This window comes from Juglans microcarpa x Juglans regia, chromosome 7D, assembly GCF_004785595.1.
Source record: "Juglans microcarpa x Juglans regia isolate MS1-56 chromosome 7D, Jm3101_v1.0, whole genome shotgun sequence".
NCBI classification, from domain to species: domain Eukaryota; kingdom Viridiplantae; phylum Streptophyta; class Magnoliopsida; order Fagales; family Juglandaceae; genus Juglans; species Juglans microcarpa x Juglans regia.
The window spans coordinates 19,860,313-19,880,622 of NC_054606.1; the positions used below are offsets into that span (position 1 = coordinate 19,860,313).

Below are 20,310 nucleotides of genomic sequence, written 5' to 3' on the forward strand. Positions count from 1 at the left end.
GAAGGTAACAACCCGTTCTATTGTATTGTATTGTTAGCGGTCGTCGCCATGTAAGAATGATAGATAGCTCAGCTAACATTCGCAGAATAGTAATACCAACCTATGTACCATATGCTAAAAAAGCACAACACCGCGGCCTTAACTTTCGGCATCGTTATGCCTGCTTGTAACTAGCAAGCTTCTTTTTTTTTTTAGAAAATCTACTTTGCCTCCTTAATTTGACACCTCTAGTTGATACCTAATCAAAATTTATTTTTTTATTTTATTTTTTTTTTACTTAATGATTAAAGAAGTGATTTTAAGTGTATTAGTGTATTTTTTTATTTTTTAAATATATTTAAATATGTTAAAAAAATGTAAAAAGAAAAAAAAAAAAAAAATTTACACTAGACGGTATACCCAGCGGTCAAAATGGATCGGCATAATAACCGCCCCCTTTTTTTTTTACGTTCCAACAACCTCCACATTTAGTAATGCATTAAATAGCTTACAATTTATATGTTTAATGCATTAACTTTCATATCAATTAATTCCAGTGAAAAAAATAGTTTATAAATTTTGAACTTATTATTTACAACTTAAATAATAAATTTTATTATTAAAAAATTATTTACAATTTAATAATTTTTAAAATATTTTCAAACATGTTACATCTATTTAAAAACTAATTAAAAATTATTTTTTTAAAAAATAAAAATAACGATCATTTAAATTTTTAAAAATTATAATCCTTAAAAAATTTGAAAATTATAATTATTTTAAAATTGGATAAGATACTTTCGTCTGACATTCTTTTTAAAATTTGAAATGCATTCGAAATAGCCGTTTTGAGAAAAAGTATCAATTTTCCTCAAACATTCCTTCTAGCTTATTTGAAATTAAAAAATACTTTCATATGTCACACCCAAATATCCAAATTTTTCTATTAAAGATCATTTTAGACTTTTTAAACACTTCATAAAACTCCTAATGTAACCCAAACCAAATGTAGGCTTCCAGATAGGTTTTTTTGTAGGTGCAACAATAAACATTTTGGATCATTTCTTTTCCTGGCCGATGTTGGAAGGCTGGAGCGTCGTTTTTCCGTCTACCCATTGTCCTATAAAGAGTGGGTTTGTATGTTGGGGGCAAGGGTAGGGAGAAGCTAAGCAAAACAATAGAGGGAATGAAACTGCCAAAACGTTCAGACTTGATATTCAACAACGCATCATGGCGCAAGTGAAAACGAAAAAATAGGCCTCACTTCTCCAGCGAAGGAAGTGTGACATCATGGCATCTACGCATTTAACCAACAAAAGGTAAAACAGCCTCTAAACAGCAAGAAAATGTGACAATTGGAAGGGAAAAAAAATAAGCTTGAAAGTATTGCAGAACTCCCTTGGCCAATAACTCCTCAGTATATGCGCACTGGTCTCCCCATGGTAGTCTTGAGAGACAAGCTCCTCACCTGATTCAAAGATTTGGTTAAAAAAAAAAAAAAAGGTCAAAAGACAATCAGGCTTGCAAACGTCAAAGGACTAAGACTTGAACTATCAACTTCGTAGAAAAGGTTGAACTAGTTTAAAGTTAATAGTAGATTCAGTTGCCTATACAAAGCAAGAGGGAGAGAGATCTTACATTTTGCCAGTTCTTCTTCAACAAGGAAACAAGGAAATTAACACTCATTTGAACATTTTGGAAGACCTGCTTCTCCTCCATGGCAACATTCCCAACAGCCACTCCCATGCAAAGCACCTTCTTCAATTGAAACTTAACCATAGCCTTTGTCTCATTAACTTTAGACTCGATCGTTTCTTGATGTGTAACAAGAGTTGGGAACTTCCCTACATTAGCGTTATTAAATCAGTCATAATAAACATTTACGAAATATACAACCACCCCACAGGTCCAATTAAAAAGGCTGCCTAACAATGAACAGAACCTTCAATTTTATTTTTATTATTTTTATAAGTACCGATATACAGAATCTTCAACTCCCAGGAAGATCTTTTAACAAGTAAGAAAGACACAAAAAGATATGTACAAGACCTTTCTTATTGTTTGCAAGAGAATAGATTTATCTCCGTGCAGAGAATATGTATATGAAAGAAAGGAACTGAAATTTTCTATATGCCCGCAACGGTACACGAGTGTTATCAAACTCTTTAGGTGGCTGCCCAGTTCTCTCTAGAGGCAGAATGTAAAAAATTCAATACACCTCACATTGTGGAAGAAAAATTTTAAAATCTTCAAATCAAATGCAAGCAACTAAAAACAAGCATCAAGGCCAAAATGGCAGAATGAATCAATTTCCACCTCTTATTGTTTACAAAAAATCAACAAAGGGATGCAATAGTAAATACACAAGAAATATACAACACCCCATAGGTTCAAACGAAAAAAGATATGTACAAGACCTTCCTCAGATTTATCTACATGCAGAGAATATAAACAATAAACAGAACCTTCAACTCTCAGGAACTTTTTTTTAAAAAGTGATCAAATGAGAAAAGATATGTACAAGACCTTTCCTAGACTTATCTACAAGCAGAGAATATAAACATGGAAGAAAGGAATTGGAATTTTCTATATGCCCGCAACGGAACACAAGTGCCATCACACTTTTCAAGGGCCACCCGGTTCTCTCAAAGGCAGTGAAGATCTTCATTCTCAGAAAATTATTCATAAAATAGCCAACAAAGATCCAAGGCAGAAGGTAAAAAAATACATTACACGTCTACCACTGCTCAAGAACATTGTATAATCTCAAATCAAACACAAGCAACTCAATGAAAAAAACAACAATGCAAAGATGGGAAAATGAATGAATTTCAATTCCACATTTCTTCTTGTTTACAAAAAATCACACATCAATCGTTAAAGGGATTATACAACAAATATACAACACACCATATGTCCAATGAAAAAGGCTACTCAACAATAATCAGAACCTTTAAATCTAAGGAACTTTTTTTCCCAAAAGTGATCAAATGAGAAAAGATATGTACAAGACCTTTCTCAGACTTATCTACATGCAGAGAATATAAACATGGAAGAAAGGAATTGGAATTTTCTATATGCCCGCAACGGAACACAAGTGCCATCACATTTTCAAGGCCCACCCGGTTCTCTCAAAAGGCAGTGAAGATCTTCATTCTCAGAAAATTATTCATAAAATAGCCAACAAAGATCCAAGGCAGAAGGTAAAAAAATACATTACACGTCTACCACTGCTCAAGAACATTGTATAATCTCAAATCAAACACAAGCAACTCAATGAAAAAGCGACAATGCAAAGATGGCAGAACGAATGAATTTCCATTCCCCATTTCTTCTTGTTTACAAAAAATCACACAACATAAATCGTGAAAGGGATTATACAACAAATATACAACACACCATATGTCCAATGAAAAAGGCTGCTCAACAATAATCAGGACCTTAAAATCTCAGGAACCTTTTTTTTAAAAAGTGATCAAATGAGAAAAGATATGTACAAGACCTTTCTCAGACTTATCTACATGCAGAGAATATAAACATGGAAGAAAGGAATTGGAATTTTCTATATGCCCGCAACGGAACACAAGTGCCATCACACTTTCAAGGGCCACCCGGTTCTCTCAAAAGGCAGTGAAGATCTTCATTCTCAGAAAATTATTCATAAAATAGCCAACAAAGATCCAAGGCAGAAGGTAAAAAAATACATTACACGTCTACCACTGCTCAAGAACATTGTATGATCTCAAATCAAACACAAGCAACTCAATGAAAAAGCGACAATGCAAAGATGGCAGATCGAATGAATTTCCATTCCACATTTCTTCTTGTTTACAAAAAATCACAAAACATAAATCGTGAAAGGGATTATACAACAAATATACAACACACCATATGTCCAATGAAAAACGCTACTCAACAATAATCAGGACCTTAAAATCTCAGGAACTTTTTTTTTAAAAAGTGATCAAATGATAAAAGATATGTACAAGACCTTTCTCAGACTTATCTACATGTAGAGAATATAAGCATGTAAGAAAGGAATTGGAATTTTCTATATGCCCGCAACGGAACACAAGTGCCATCACACTTTCAAGGGCCACCCGGTTCTCTCAAAAGGCAGTGAAGATCTTCATTCTCAGAAAATTATTCATAAAATAGCCAACAAAGATCCAAGGCAGAAGGTAAAAAAATACATTACAGGTCTATCACTGCTCAAGAACATTGTATAATCTCAAAGCGAACACAAGCAACTCAATGAAAAAGCGACAATGCAAAGATGGCAGATAAAAAATACATTACACGTCTATCACTGCTCAAGAACATTGTATAATCTCAAAGCGAACACAAGCAACTCAATGAAAAAGCGACAATGCAAAGATGGCAGATTGAATGAATTTCCATTCCACATTTCTTCTTGTTTACAAAAAATCACACAACATAAATCGTGAAAGGGATTATAAAACAAATATACAACACACCATATGTCCAATGAAAAAGGCTACTCAACAATAAACAGAAACTTTAAATCTCAGGAACTTTTTTTTTCAAAAAGTGATCAAATGAGAAAAGATATGTACAAGACCTTTCTTAGACTTATCTACATGTAGAGAATATAAACATGGAAGAAAGGAATTCGAATTTTCTATATGCCCGCAACGGAACACAAATGCCATCACACTTTCAAGGGCCACCCGGTTCTCTCAAAAGGCAGTGAAGATCTTCATTCTCAGAAAATTATTCATAAAATAGCCAACAAAGATCCAAGGCAGAAGGTAAAAAAAATACATTACACGTCGACCACTGCTCAAGAACATTGTATAATCTCAAATCAAACACAAGCAACTCAATGAAAAAGCGACAATGCAAAGATGGCAGAACGAATGAATTTCCATTCCACATTTCTTCTTGTTTACAAAAAATCACAAAACATAAATCGTGAAAGGGATTATACAACAAATATACAACACACCATATGTCCAATGAAAAAGGCTACTCAACAATAAACAGAAACTTTAAATCTCAGTCACTTTTTTTTTAAAAAGTGATCAAATGTGAAAAGATATGTACAAGACCTTTCTTAGACTTATCTACATGTAGAGAATATAAACATGGAAGAAAGGAATTGGAATTTTCTATATGCCCGCAACGGAACACAAGTGCCATCACACTTTCAAGGCCCACCCGGTTCTCTCAAAAGGCAGTGAAGATCTTCATTCTCAGAAAATTATTCATAAAATAGCCAACAAAGAACCAAGGCAGAAGGTAAAAAAAATACATTACACGTCTACCACAGCTCAAGAACATTGTATAATCTCAAATCAAACACAAGCAACTCAACGAAAAAGCAACAATGCAAAGATGGCAGAATGAATGAATTTCCATTCCACATTTCTTCTTGTTTAAAAAAAGTCACACAACATAAATCGTGAAAGGGATTATACAACAAATATACAACACACCATATGATCAATGGAAAAGGCTACTCAACAATAATCAGAACCTTTAAATCTCAGGAACATTTTTTTTAAAAAAAAGTGATCAAATGAGAAAAGGCTACTCAACAATAAACAGAACCTTTAAATCTCAGGAGCTTTTTTTTTTAAAAAAGTGATCAAATGAGAAAAGATATGTACAAGACCTTTCTTAGACTTATCTACATGCAGAGAATATAAACATGGAAGAAAGGAATTGGAATTTTCTATATGCCCGCAACGGAACACAAGTGCCATCACACTTTCAAGGGCCACCCGGTTCTCTCAAAAGGCAGTGAAGATCTTCATTCTCAGAAAATTATTCATAAAATAGCCAACAAAGAACCAAGGCAGAAGGTAAAAAAAATACATTACATGTCTACCACTGCTCAAGAACATTGTATAATCTCAAATCAAACACAAGCAACTCAATGAAAAAGCAACAATGCAAAGATGGCAGAATGAATGAATTTCCATTCCACATTTCTTCTTGTTTAAAAAAAGTCACACAACATAAATCGTGAAAGGGATTATACAACAAATATACAACACACCATATGACCAATGGAAAAGGCTACTCAACAATAATCAGAACCTTTAAATCTCAGGAACATTTTTTTAAAAAAAAAGTGATCAAATGAGAAAAGGCTACTCAACAATAAACAGAACTTTTAAATCTCAGGAGCTTTTATTTTAAAAAAAGTGATCAAATGAGAAAAGATATGTACAAGACCTTTCTTAGACTTATCTACATGCAGAGAATATAAACATGGAAGAAAGGAATTGGAATTTTCTATATGCCCGCAACGGAGCACAAGTGCCATCACACTTTCAAGTGCCACCCGGTTCTCTCAAAAGGCAGTGAAGATCTTCATTCTCAGAAAATTATTCATAAAATAGCCAACAAAGATCCAAGGCACAGGGTGAAAAAATACATTACACATCTATCATTGCTCAAGAACATTTTAAAGTACAATTTCAAATCAAACACAAGTAAATGAAAAGGTAACAAGGCAAAAATGGCAGAACGAATGAATTTCCACATTTCTTACTTTTTACAAAAAATATACCCAACAAACCATCAAATGAATGCAAATGACAAAAAAGCATGCCACGTAACAACCTCAAAACAAAAACATTCTAAAAGATGTGCTGCATATAAAACAACTATAAGAACAGCAAATGCAATAAATTAATATAGTACACTTGCCTGCCTTATTGAGGCCAGGGCCCAAAAGTCTGGGAATCTGCTTAATGACAGCTTCAGATGCTAAAAAGGCATGGTATTTCTTGGCAAGCTTCTTAACCAATTTCTTGTTTTTGTTAAGCTTTTTCAATGCTTCAACATCCATATAATCTAAGCCAATCTTCTCCGCCTGCATGACATTGCAAAATTTCGATCACTGAACAAAATTCCAATCATAAATGATCAACCTCATCAAAAGAAATGAAAAAGAAAAGCAACTTACTCTGAAGCAGATACGAGTTAAAAAAACACAGGAAAAGAAAAGTATGATGGTAATAAATAGGACACGTTCAAACACACAAATACAACTTGCCATCACAAACTAAATACAATTACAAAAAATTTATAAGTTCATGCCAATTAGAAAGCTTGAATGTAGACGAATCATATCAGTGCACTCAAACCCAATAATCAATAAAAACTCATAAATCTCTATACTAAAAGCAACCAACTAATAATGCTAGTACAGGGAGTTAAACTAGGGACGTGGCAGGGACAATACCCGTATTATGTGGTTTCCTAAAGAGTAGCACATCCAAACATGTGAACAGACCACCACAGATTTATAAAATAATTTCTCACCTTCACCCTCTAAGAAATTGATATCTGTATGTCACGTACAATCTCCACAAATATATCTTCCCTTCTCACTTCTAATAGAAAGTGAAACTTTCATTTGACCACAGCAAATTTCGGATTGCATAACCAGAGAAATTAGAAAGTACAGTATTTAACCATATATAATATACCCATTCACAAATCTCAAATTGTAAAAATCGTTTTCTGCATAAGTACAAAATCGAACTGAAAAAATAGGTGCAGAAAATAAAAGTAAAAGTCTTTAAGATTTCTGAACAATTTATTCACAAAACATTTGACATTACTCTTACGTTTCTTGTAAATCATGGAGCTAAGAGTTGTAACAGGTCATAATAAACCTCAGAGAACTTCATCAGTACTGCCTTCAAAGAAATTAAAAGAATATAGGCATTTAAATCTACGAGACATCAGGAAACATAAAGGTTCAATCAATATAAATAGATACCTAGACACTCATTTGAGATGGAAACTACAACAAACTCTCAGCCAAGTGTAACAGCATCACTACCTCTTCAACATGTTGAGCATCTCCAAGCATGCAAACTTTCATCTTTGGACGAGGAATATGTGGCAACTTAACAGAACCACTGAATCGCTTATCCTTTTGGGGATCATAATTTTTTAGCCCAATCTGGAGCTCAATGGTCTCAGTGAAATTACGCTTCTTCTCTCTGGATCCAGTAAAGAGAGTAGAGATGGCCTCTCGTACGGCATCGCTCTGAAGCTTACTGTTGAAAGAAGGATCAAAGAAGTGAGATCACAGAAACTGAAGTGCATCAACCTGATGATTTCATCTTTCATCGTCGTATAGGAAATATTCTACATATTCAGGGCAAAATAATGAAACAATCTGAGACACCGAGTAAAATGGCACTGGTTTTCAATGTTCAGTTTATAAGCAACACTATCAGACATCAATCCTAATCAAATGCATTATCCAACATCACAATCATGATTCTGCCTACACACATTCAACAGATCACATTCTTGAGAAACAAAACAGTTGAGTTACACGTATAAACAACCACCACCTATAGCTTTACTGATAAGGAACGAAAAAATGTTGATATAATGAGAAATAGTCTACAGTCATTCATGGGTAATCAATGGGGAAATCGATCCTTGAAAAGCACACCAACCTTATACATCATGTGAAATAGTAACATTTAAAGTTTAGCTATGGTGAGAAATGGACAAGACATGCTCCCCATATAAGCTAAAGTTTAAACTTTCTACCAATATTTGCAACAAAAATAAGAATGCCACAAGGTTCTTTGACAACAACCATAAAATGAAAAGAGTCGACCAAAGATGATATAGCATGTCACCAATCTTAAAAAATCACAGATTCTTCCGAATTACAAAAATAAATTAACTTCGCATTGCGAGCATTAGAACTTCAATCATACAATTGGCACTGCTAATCATCACGGAATTTCAACATATAATACTTCCTAAAACCCTAAAAGCGAAAGCATCATAACATGACAAGGCCTATAGAAAAGTAAACACAAGTTGATATTTCGAATACCTCATGTTCGAATTTCGAAGGCCTACTTTCACAGACCCACTAACAGCTTTTCCTACTGCAAACCAAACCAAAGCACGTCAAAAAAAAAAAAAAAAAAAAAAAGAAGCCACTCATATACTTACGTAAATGAAGTATTAGAAACGAACAGAAAGAAAAGCTTGTAACCAGTATAAAATCTCAAATTTTAATACATTACCCGACTTTCTCGGGAAACAAACAAGGATTACAGATCTAGAAATAAAGTAACAAGGCAGTTTTCAAAAAGACAAGATAGGATTCAGATTCTCAAAGTCAACGAGAAAAACCTGTTGCGGTTGCAGAGGGAGGTGGTACCAGAAGAAAGAGGAACTCTACCTAGGGTTTCTAGCGGCTTAGCATTCAGAATATATAGCAGTTAGCAACGGGAAGAACTGGCATTATCTGCTAAACCCTAATAGAAATGTACACGTGTCGGAACAATTGTGGCCCAATTTGTAAAAATATTTTATTATGGGTTTGAGCCTTCATCAGGCCCACCAGGCCACCACAAACGCTACCTAATAAAAGATAAAATAAATAATAATAATAATAATAAAAGAACTAATACATATAAAAATAAATACATAAAAATAAATTTATAAATTGACATGATTTAACGTGATTTGTTAAATCTATTATATATTAAAAATAATTTTATAATTTGATGTACAATATTAAATCACATCAATTTATAGATTTATTTTTGTATAATTTCTTAATAATTAAAACATTTCTCAAAAATTAAATAAATAAATAAAATAATCATATATTTAAAATTACTTTCCAACAAGTTATTTTCGTTTGAAACAATATAAAGATAGTATCATTCCTATAAAATAATCATATATTTAAAATTAATTTCCAACAAGTTATATTTGTTTGAAACAATATAAAAATAGTATCATTCCTATCCTCGATTTTATTTTTCAAAAAAGTAACTACATCATTATTCGAACTTGTATTATCAAGTATTTTTTGTCGCCTCCAATTAATCAGGTATATCTCTATAGTCCTACCAAGTGTATCACCCTTATAATTTTCAATTAAACAAAAAGAGAAGATCTTCTTTTATAGTTTTAAATCATTATCAATAAAATGTACAATGAGACACATGTATCTATATATTTGAGATTTTGCATGGATATCCATGTATCCATGATAAAGGAAATTTGTTGCCCTTGAAAAAAACTTTTCAACTTATGTTTTTATCTCAAATATACACTATAACAATCATTGGCAACCATAACATGAGATTGGATTCCTAATCACTTAAGTTGAACAACAAGCATAAATCATTTAAAACACTCCTCTTTGATAAAGCTAAATGACAACTCATCAAGAATAATTATTTCTGTTAGGGCTTGCCTACAAGTTTCAACACTAAAGGTTATAGGAACAAGTCTTCCCCTACTACTTCCCCCATCCTTGGCTTTCTAGCCTAAGGTAGTTTGAGATTATCAATCTCATTAAATGGGCATTTCTTACTGTAACGTCCATCTTTGTGGTGTAACTTTTTATAAAATGATTTTAGAAAGGACGACCGGAATTACTGTTCGATTTAAAAAAAAAAAATTTACTTCCATACCCAGGGTGCAAGACTCTACGTTATAAAATAAAATGTGTTTCGAGAATAAAAGAGATTTACAGCGAAAAACATTAATCTTAAGATAAAAATGCCTCTCATACAATTAAAACTCCCATGCCTAGACTTCCGTGCTCTTCCCCTTAGGCCGTATCCGTCTTGACGCGTACTGCTCATTCAGTTCCTATGAGAGAAGGGGCATACATAAAAACTAAAATGAGTCGATGACTCGTAAGCATTACTTCATATAATAACATAGGCTTTCATTCATGCATTCATCATTCCATACATACTATACGTACATGCATACATGCGTTTGTTTGAAAACATCATTGGACGAGATTTTTCTTTAAAAATGGTTTTCTCTTCTTTAAACATTTCTCCTGTTAGTACCTTCATTTCTTAAAAAATACGTGCATTCATACATTTATATATTTTTTCTTATCATTTTCATTGGTCGGTACACACTGTTACGCCCTGTGTGTTGGGGTTAGCGGTCTTCATTTGGACTTGGACTCCGCCCATGGCCACGGGTTGGGAATCTCTTTTCAGTCAGGGGTCGCACTGGGTGCACTACCAGTACTACTTACCCGACATTTCAATCTGCTCATTCTTTTGGTACCATTTTCATTCATTTATGTGGTCGTTACGTATTTTCATACATTAAACGTTTAGTCCTTTCTTTCAGTTCAGTCCTTTCATTTTCAATTATTTTCATTTAACAGTTCATTCATGGAAAAACATCATTTAAAAGCATGGGCTTAAACATCATCTTTCATGGCATCATTTAAAGCATCAGTTCATGGCATCCTTAAAACATCAGTTCATAGAGACATTTTAAAACACTTTATTCGCATCATTTAAAGTAAAGTACGAGGCAGAAGCCTCAACATTTCTTTTCGTGGAAAATACATACAATAAATACTACGTATAGTCATCCATTCACATGCGTATAATTAAAACTTTGGATGCATAAAAAGGGGCTGCCAAGGAGGGCCATTACATACGTATACCTTTGAACACTGAGCATGCTTCGTAAAACATCTTTAGTGGAAAAGCATTTCATTTTTATTTTTATATTCTTTTCGAAAACTCTAGAAGAGTATGAACGTAATACTTACCTAGACTCCATGCTACTTTCATATTATGCAGTTCATTCATATGCGTGTCAGATGGCAACCTACATATATATACATAAAATTGACGTCATTATTTATCTAATGCATAAGCAACTAAACTTAGAAGACATAAACTACAATTCATTTGGAACACTCTTCTTCTATCCCGTGCTCTTACGTGCCTTTTACTATGTTACAACTTTTGGGATCCATTTACTGTCACTACATCTTCCAAATTCAAAGTCTTACCTCGAGTGCCCATTCACTAAAGTGAATTCATGATTCACCTTAGGATTAAGACACTAAAACATTTATCTTACTCTTCCTATTGACCACATTCTGACGCATGATTCCGACCGACGGAATCATGCATCCCAATCCTAGACAATACACCCGTCCCTACCTCCATGCACCTTAGCTCACACTAATCCTTATTCCCATTCATACATGCCACACGACTCTAAGCCAACTCCGAGACTTAAGCACCGTTTAACCATGCTTAGGACAGATTACTCATTACATATGGTGAATCAGTCTGGCACATGTGTCTCACCAGATTACACAAGTACCTGACCCATTTATCACCTAAGACCAACATATAACACGTTGATCACATGCTCATAGGGACAGGCACCATACTCCGATACCAACATTCTCTTAATCTGGCTAGCATGACTCTTCACACTACCCGTCCCTTTTAACAGTTCATCCCAACACTTAACACGACAAGACTCCATTCACAACTACGCCTTACGTCACTTCATAGCTCGAAACTACTCCCAAGCTACACTGTGACTTTGTCACATCACCTGACATCCTATTACGTCATTTTTATGCCAACTCCTAACTCATCGTGAGTACGGTCCCTCACGTACTCCTGTCACATCGTGACATCTCGTCACGTTCTTGTTACGCCATTCCTACACTAACTCCTCACCCATCACAAGCATGACTGCCAGTAACCATGTCACTTCATGACATTCCCCAATCATGCTTCTGTTGCCCACTCTTACACTTGTTTTGTTATTTCACACATACTCTCAGTCATAAGTCAATTACGGTAACACCTGTCATCTCAGACTACAGGCCACGTCTTAACTACCTTGGGACACTGCTCCACAATTCTCGACACTACTCACCACACTCTACACCCATCAACCACAACCATCCTTATCTCTACGACACACCACACGGTGTATTGCTTCACCTTATTCCACGTGTACTCCCTCCATACACACTACGACCCATCACCACTACTACATACACGCCATATGGTGCATCACTCCACCACATGGTGTACACTCAACGTGTACTCCCTTCGCACATGTTATGCCACACAGCGTATACTCCACGTGTACCCTTCCCAATCCACACAACGTCACGTCACCATTACAGCACATACTCCACAACCACACTTCACAGCACAGTCCACAACACTTTACAGCACAGTTCCCAACTACGCCCAACACTTCACATACACAACACATCACATCACCACACTACACAACAAACCCCACAATACTAACAGCACAGTCCACAACCTAACCAACCAACCAACTAACATATAACATAAATAATAAGGGAGAGAAGGTTATACCATCGACGGGATAACCCGTGCGTTGTTCACTGACCGTCACAGTTGATGACATTAGAAGGGTCGTACATGGCGGCTAAGGCTGTGCACATTGACGGTTAGCCGCGTACAGTGGCTGTTTTGGCCATTGGAGGTGGCTAGAGTTGCGGGTCTAAGCGTAGGAGGGTGGGGTTGTGATCCTGGAGTGGTGGTCTCGTGGTGGTGCCGAGGTGGCACACGTCGAAGGCACGGTGGCTCGTGAAAGAGTTTAGGCCATGGGTCTCAAGGCATGGAAAATATAGGGGGAGCTTGGCTGGTCGTGGCAAGCCATGGAGGAGCTCAGAAGATTGTTGGTGGAGCTATGGTGGCGAGGTGGAGGCGGCACGGCAGGCTACAGCGGCAAATCTAAGCCGTGAGGTGGAGAGGAGCCGTGGGAGAGAGAGAGGGCTTGAGAGGAGTAGAGGGCTTGGCTGGCTTGAAGGAGCTCGGGAAGGAGTCATGGTGGTCAAGGAAGGTGCTCAGTGGGGCTAGGACTGACGCACGGCGGCACTAAGGCCGTCGGTAGTAGTGAAACCCATGTGAAACCCATTTATGGGTTGTGCGTGTGTGGGACAAAGAGGGAGATGGAGGTTCGTGGTGGCTGGGCCAGCAAGAGTGGTAGCCGATGTGAGGTGGTGGAGGTGCGGTGGCTTTGGTAACCGTGTACGGCGGTGATAGGGGCTACACACGGTGAAGCCGTGCGTGAGGAGCTACGGGCGTGCGTGGGAGAGAGTGGCTGCGAGGCAGAGGATGGGTTCGATGGTGGGAGCTTGCCAGAGTGAGAGGACGCCGGTGGTGGTGGCGGTGACGCCAGCCAGCGTGCTGCGGCGTTGGGCTGGAAGAAAAGAGAATCGGGTGAGAGGGAGAGAGGAGTGCGGCGTACGCTGGGGGAGAGGGAGGAGAGAGAGAGAGAAGGGAAAAGTGAGGGAGAAAGAGAGAGGGTTTGAGTATTTAATCCAAACCTTTCATCTTGGGATCCTCAAAACTATCTAATGGTGGGCTTTAAATACTGATTTAGAAATACGTAAACATTAATTTAACTAAAAGCACTGAGAGGAATTAAGATAGAATATTATTTAAACTAAAATTTCGTTTATAATATAATATTTTTTCATCATTAATAAAATGATAAAGTCTTATTTAATATCTTTAAAAGAATAAAACCATTTAATTAATCAGAGTTTTCAACATAATTTAAATCTCATAATATTTTAAATTGTTGAAATCATTTTAATAAATGATATTAAAATGATTTCCGACAATTATAATATTTTTGGAGCTCTTCAAAAATATTATAATTGTATTATTTAAAATCAAGCTTAGTTCAATAAAACTGAAAATACCCTATAAATATTTCCAGTGCATTTAAAACATTGGGCGTATTTTAGAAATCACATAATATCTTTAGAAACAAGCTATCGAGGTTTGACACGCATAACGAGGCTTGCAGTTGAATTTGCTTACGTTGAAAAGAATGAGCGGGGTGTTACACTTACATTGATGTTCAATGTAATACTTCATAGATTTTGTACCTTTTGCTTTCATATCACATACATAATTGGACCACAATAATTATATGCAGGTCTAGGTTTACTTGAATCATATTTTGGTATTCTTGTGAAGTGATCACAAACCATTGATCTAGTTTTAGCCCACCACTGGTCCATTACCACTCGATCTAATACTTACATTGGATGGGAGTGGGGGAATGACTTGCCCTTATGTTGAATTAGCATTATCTATGGTAGAGTCTCCCAGAAGTGTTTCTTTTGAAGTGTCTATTTAGAAAACAATCAAACAAAAATCAATTAACAAGTAAGCACTATAAACTGAAACTGAAAAAAAAAAAAAAAAAAAAAAAGAAGAAGAAAAACTGAAAATAAGCAAATAATCACACTAGAAATAAAGCATTCAGTTTTCTAGTTCTACAATAGCTAGCACACATAGAAGTGCTAATATTAAAAAGAAATAAACCAAGAGGGTTTTTCAAAACTCATGAACATAAAGTGAGACAGAGGCCTCGTTTGGTTTCACAAACCATCTCATCTCATCCCATTTTATGTCATCTTATCTCTACATCCAAACATCATTCAAATACAAACACTTTTCAATTTCAAATTTTGAACTTTTAACATTTTCATCTAATTATTACATAATCATTACAACTTTTCTAAATTTTTAAACAAAACATAAAAAGCAATTCAACTTTTTCAAATTTCAAAATAAAAATTATATTATAACAATATTTTAACTTTATTATAATATTTTTATTCAACTTTTTTCTCTTTCATTTTTAAAAATTTCATAAAACATCTTAAGTCAAACTATATCACTATTATTCACAAGCTATCTCACTACTTTTCATATATTTTTTTTTATCTCATCTTATCTCATTTATGTAACCAAACAAGGCCAGAGTATTTTAACCCATTAAATCACAAATAACAACGGATATACATGCTAAAAAATTGAAAAACTTTTGGTCATCTCTACCATGAAGCTTGATCTATTTTCACTTCTAAAGACCTTAACCTAGTCTAATAATATATACACCAATTAAAGACCCAATTGCACCAGCCACATATATTTTACCGACCCAGTTGCATACGGGGACAAAGTGAGAGAAAGGGTGCATTTTATTTTCTAATTTGCATTCGACACCCAAAAATTATGAATAAAAATTGAAAATACAGGCTATAGCATTTGCTGCATTCCCTTTTCTAATTTGAATTCAACACCCAAAACATCTTTCTTTTTCTTTCTTTTTTTCTTTTTATTTTTATCACTTTCGTTATACATGCTAACCTTAGAAGGCTAACTCCCATTTCGATAAAAACATTCCTCATCTCTCTATATCTTTCAGTGTATGTGTTATTGTTTTTGAACTTGAAAATTGAAAACTAAATCTGGATTCCGTACCTTAGATGCAGTGGCAACGTGTGGCAGAGGAGCTGGGAGTTACGACGGGGGCAAAGTAAAGAGACCGAGAGATTGAGTAGGGGGAGGGGAGAAAGAAGGGCAGATTCATCATTCGACTGTGTTGAAACGGCGTCGTTTAGATTGAATTTGTAATTGGATCTAAACAGCACCGTTTAGATCTAATCTCACTCTAAACAACATTGTTTCATATAATATATTACAAAAAATTTACCTAATTATTTTAATTAGGTTTAGATACTAGGTATGTATCATTGTATATAATATTATGATTTATCATGATTCATATAATATATTAGTCAATTGATAACATATTAATAATTGTATATTTAACATTTTATATTGTCAATGGTGTTAGGTTAGATAAAAATTATATAATTAACTTAAACGACTACTATATAAAATAATATATATGTATAAATATATAATTATATTCGGTCACTCGGGTGAAAAAACCCCACCCTGGGACCGAACCAAAAACTGAAATTTCCCATATATTACAATTGAAACCGATTGGTTTCACTATCGGTCCGGTCCGAACTAATCGAAACCGTTCAATACGATCGAGTTTTCTGGTCCAGATCAAAAATTTTACACCCCTAATAAAAGGTCATTTGAAAATTGTACTACCATGCATGTGATCATAAGATTAAAGAGCAAACCTGTAAATATCTGAAAGTTGTATGGATATTTTTTTTCATTGACAATCTTTCTTAAAATTGGAATTGCGTTCCATATTATTTGGAAAAACACGTTTAAGAAAAAACAAAAATACTTTAATATATAACACCCAAACAACCTAATTTTATTATTAAATTTTTTTAAAGCTATTTAAATATTTATTAAGACTCCTAATGTAACTCCAAACAGACCTTAAGTAATTAATTATCAATTTAAAAAATGTTGTATGTGTGTGTGCATGCGGTGCTCATGTAAAAACTTATAGAACTTAGGGACAAAATCCCAAAGAAGTTTTTGAAAATTTTCCAAATTAGAGTTGTAAATATATCTGCATCAAAATACTTGATTATAATGACAAATAAAAATCATAAAAGTTTTTACAAAACTAAAATATACCCCTCACAGAAATGAATTTCTTGCCAAGCATATTTTTATTGGGCTTGTTGCTTTTCAAAACTTAATAAATATATGGTAAAAGAGTTTCCTAATCCAAACATCTTTCAATTGGATCCATCCCTAGCCATGAGGCCTTATGTTATTATTTTATAAGTAATATTAGATACAATAATAAGTTGTGTAAACACATGCTGCGCACTCATTTTGAAAAGAGTAGGATCTACCTTTAAAAAATTAAATTTTCTCTTGTAAATTCCTTATGTACTTTTTTTTAAAAAAAAATAAGTGCATGAATTTGCAATCCATGACTGTAAATATTATTTTTTATTAAAAAAAAAAGAGAAAAAAGTGCCGCATAAGAAAAACTCATTATATATTTTTATTTATTTTTTATTTTTCTAATTTTTAATAAAAGGCATTTGGGGTGATTGAAAAAAAGATAATAGCTACTTTTTATCTTTCCATATTTGCATTATGTAGGAAAGGCTCTTTTTTTTTTTTTTTTTTTTTAAAGGAATAGGAAAGGCTCTTTATTGACAAATACATAATATATTACCTCAAATTACATTAATTTATAATTATGTTTTTTAATTTTCTTTATACACGTATAAATTTTATTTTTATATCTACTTTATCCCTTAATTCTAAACAATCAACATATCTTTTTTTTTTCCCCTTTTCTCCCCCTCTTCCAAAATTGTTCAAAAAAAAAAAAAAAAATTTCTCTGTGCTCCTCAATTTTCCCTTCTTTCAAACGAACTTATAAATATATATATAATTATATATGCATCTGTTTTACTATAAACAAACTTTTATATATATGTATCTGTATGCTCCTCAATTTTCCCTCCTTTCAAACGAGTTTTCCCTCCTCAATCAGTTACTTGAATCATTCTTGATCTAGTAGTGCACACAATGAGACGCCACAAATATATTCATTACTCCATGATCACCATTGTATTCTCTTTTGGGTGCTATTCGTATTATTGAATTAAATTCTGAATCCAAGATCAGTTTTAGATTTTGCGGTGTGATGGGAGAGATCCACCATAGCCAACGCCTGCGATCAAGATCTTCTTGACTCACTCGTAGTCTATTGTTGGAGTTCTTTTATTTCGATCCAAACCATATTCTTTTATTTCAGGTAATCACTGTGATTCTGGGTTTTATTTTTCTTTTTTCGGTTTTCATATTTTAATTCTTTAACTTTTTTCGTTTTACTGAAATTTTTAATTTTTTATTTCCTGGGATGAGTACGATTTTGGTACAATTTCTTGAATTCTTGTTGATATCCAGATGCTTAATCTTGTTTTTTGTATGTGCTTTGTGCATATATTTTGGGCTACATTTGACTTGAATTTGTTACAGTGTATACCAGTTGAATATTTCATGCTTATAATTTTCCCTTTTGTTTATAGATTTTCTGTTTGTGGAGTGGGCCAACCTTCTGTTATTACCTGCACAAGGAAGATATATGCAGTGGTTTCAAAGATTTATCAAAAGTTGTGAATTATATTTTGGAGCTCTTATTAAAAAAAAAAAAAAGATTTGGAGATATGGAGCATCTTCCTGTTGAAGTTGTTGGAAACATATTGTCTAGGCTCGGAGCTGCCCGAGATGTGGTAATGGCTTCTGCAACTTGTTCAAAATGGCGAGAAGTTTACTGCAAACATCTTCAAACATTTTCATTCAATTCCAGTGATTGGCCTGTTTATCGTGATTTGCCAAGTCAAGTTCTAGAAATCTTAATAACTCAAACCATATTTCAAACAACGGGATTAGAAGCACTATATATTCTGTTAGATGCTAAGTTCTTGGCTTCCACCGTCATTTCTTGGCTCATGTATACTAGGAAAAAATTGCGGCGATTGTTCTGTAATGTTCAAACTACTCCAAGTGTAAAGATACTTGAAATATTTGGCTGGCATAAGTTGGAAACTTTGGCCTTGGCACATAATTCCATTAGTGGGGTCTTTAAAAGATTTCCTTGTTTGAAATCCCTATCTTTAAGATTTGTTAGTATTTCAGCACTAGATTTAAGTCTTCTTCTCATTGTCTGCTCGAAAATTGAAACCTTGGAACTTATCGATCTAGAAATTGCAATGTCAGATGAAGATGAGGAATTGACAGTTGAGCTGATCAATCCCACATTGAAGACTCTTTATGTTGAAGCAATCAGTTTGGATAAGCTTATATTGCAGGTAGATAGCATTGAGCGTTTGAACTTGAAATTTTGTGCCTTTGAGGATTTCAAAATTGTCAGAAAGGGGACTTTAAAGCAGCTCAAGACTGATGATGTTAGTTTATTCCATCTTGATACTGTTGAGACTGTAGATATCAGAAAATTCTCAATAAGGTGGCCAAAGCTCTACAAGATGATCTTAAGATCATCAAAATTAAGAAGATTTCAGCTTTGGGATATGGTGGTTTTTAAAGAAGATGAGATTGTGGATTTGGAAACAATTGCTGTTAGTTTCCCACAGCTGACCCACCTTTCATTGTATTATGATTTTAGCGTTGGAGTGGTTCACTATGGTCTGCAAGAAAGGTCTTCTCAGTTGGTGAATTTGACATTTTTGGAGCTTGGTTGGACTGTAATTAATGATTTCTTCCCAGGTTGGGTTGAGGTGATGCTGAAACGATGCACAAATCTAAAGAAGTTGGTCATTCATGGGGTTATTCCGGAGGTCAAAACCCATAAGGAATGCCAGATGCTGGCTGATTTCACGTCTGCCATTGTCGAGCTCATAAGAAAATACATTCATTTGGAGGTGAAATTTTATTTCGAGTAGAACTCTGCAAAATTCCATAGCTGGAAATCCATTTTTGGCTCAATTCTGTTGTGTACTAGGTCTATAGGCACATGTTTAGGTACATTTTACATCATATAGAGACTGAGCATGTTAACGAAAAATGATGATAATTACAATCTCTTGCATTTGACTAATTTTGTAGTTTTTCAGCAAAATATTTTTTTCTTGATTGCTACAAAGACCTCGGTTTGCTCTCTCTCTCTCTCACGCACGCACACAGGTGTTTGTGCATGTGGCCTGTGAGTGTCCGCACACACACGCAACCACTCGTCTTGGATATGCCCTTTCTTCACTTTCTCAACAATTTCCACGCTATATTTTGCTCT

At 34.5% G+C, this 20,310-nt stretch overlaps 2 protein-coding genes across 2 annotated transcripts; one reads left to right on the forward strand and one right to left on the reverse strand.

Moving 5' to 3' along the window:
* Window positions 1-1,166: 1,166 nt before the first annotated feature.
* LOC121239575 (60S ribosomal protein L10a-like) lies at window positions 1,167-9,246 on the reverse strand. Its single transcript, XM_041136843.1, has 6 exons — window positions 9,133-9,246; window positions 8,828-8,882; window positions 7,805-8,024; window positions 6,661-6,826; window positions 1,618-1,823; window positions 1,167-1,447 (listed from the first exon to the last, which is right to left on the reverse strand). The coding sequence occupies exons 2-6, from the start codon at window positions 8,830-8,832 to the stop codon at window positions 1,394-1,396; spliced, it is 651 nt and encodes a 216-aa protein (XP_040992777.1). The 5' UTR covers window positions 8,833-8,882; window positions 9,133-9,246; the 3' UTR covers window positions 1,167-1,393.
* Window positions 9,247-18,727: 9,481 nt separating this feature from the next.
* On the forward strand, window positions 18,728-19,963 carry LOC121240074 (F-box/LRR-repeat protein At1g67190-like). Its single transcript, XM_041137531.1, has one exon. The coding sequence runs from the start codon at window positions 18,728-18,730 to the stop codon at window positions 19,961-19,963; it is 1,236 nt and encodes a 411-aa protein (XP_040993465.1).
* Window positions 19,964-20,310: the final 347 nt, after the last annotated feature.

Excerpts from the sequence above, each read along its gene's own strand:
- LOC121240074 (XM_041137531.1), top strand. The coding sequence starts at position 18,728 with ATGGAGCATCTTCCTGTTGAAGTTGTTGGAAACATATTGTCTAGGCTC.
- LOC121239575 (XM_041136843.1), bottom strand. Across the intron at positions 6,827-7,804 it reads ATGCTCAACATGTTGAAGAG|GCGGAGAAGATTGGCTTAGA; the intron begins GTAGTGATGCTG and ends AATGTCATGCAG. Across the intron at positions 1,824-6,660 it reads CCCTGGCCTCAATAAGGCAG|GGAAGTTCCCAACTCTTGTT; the intron begins GCAAGTGTACTA and ends ACGCTAATGTAG.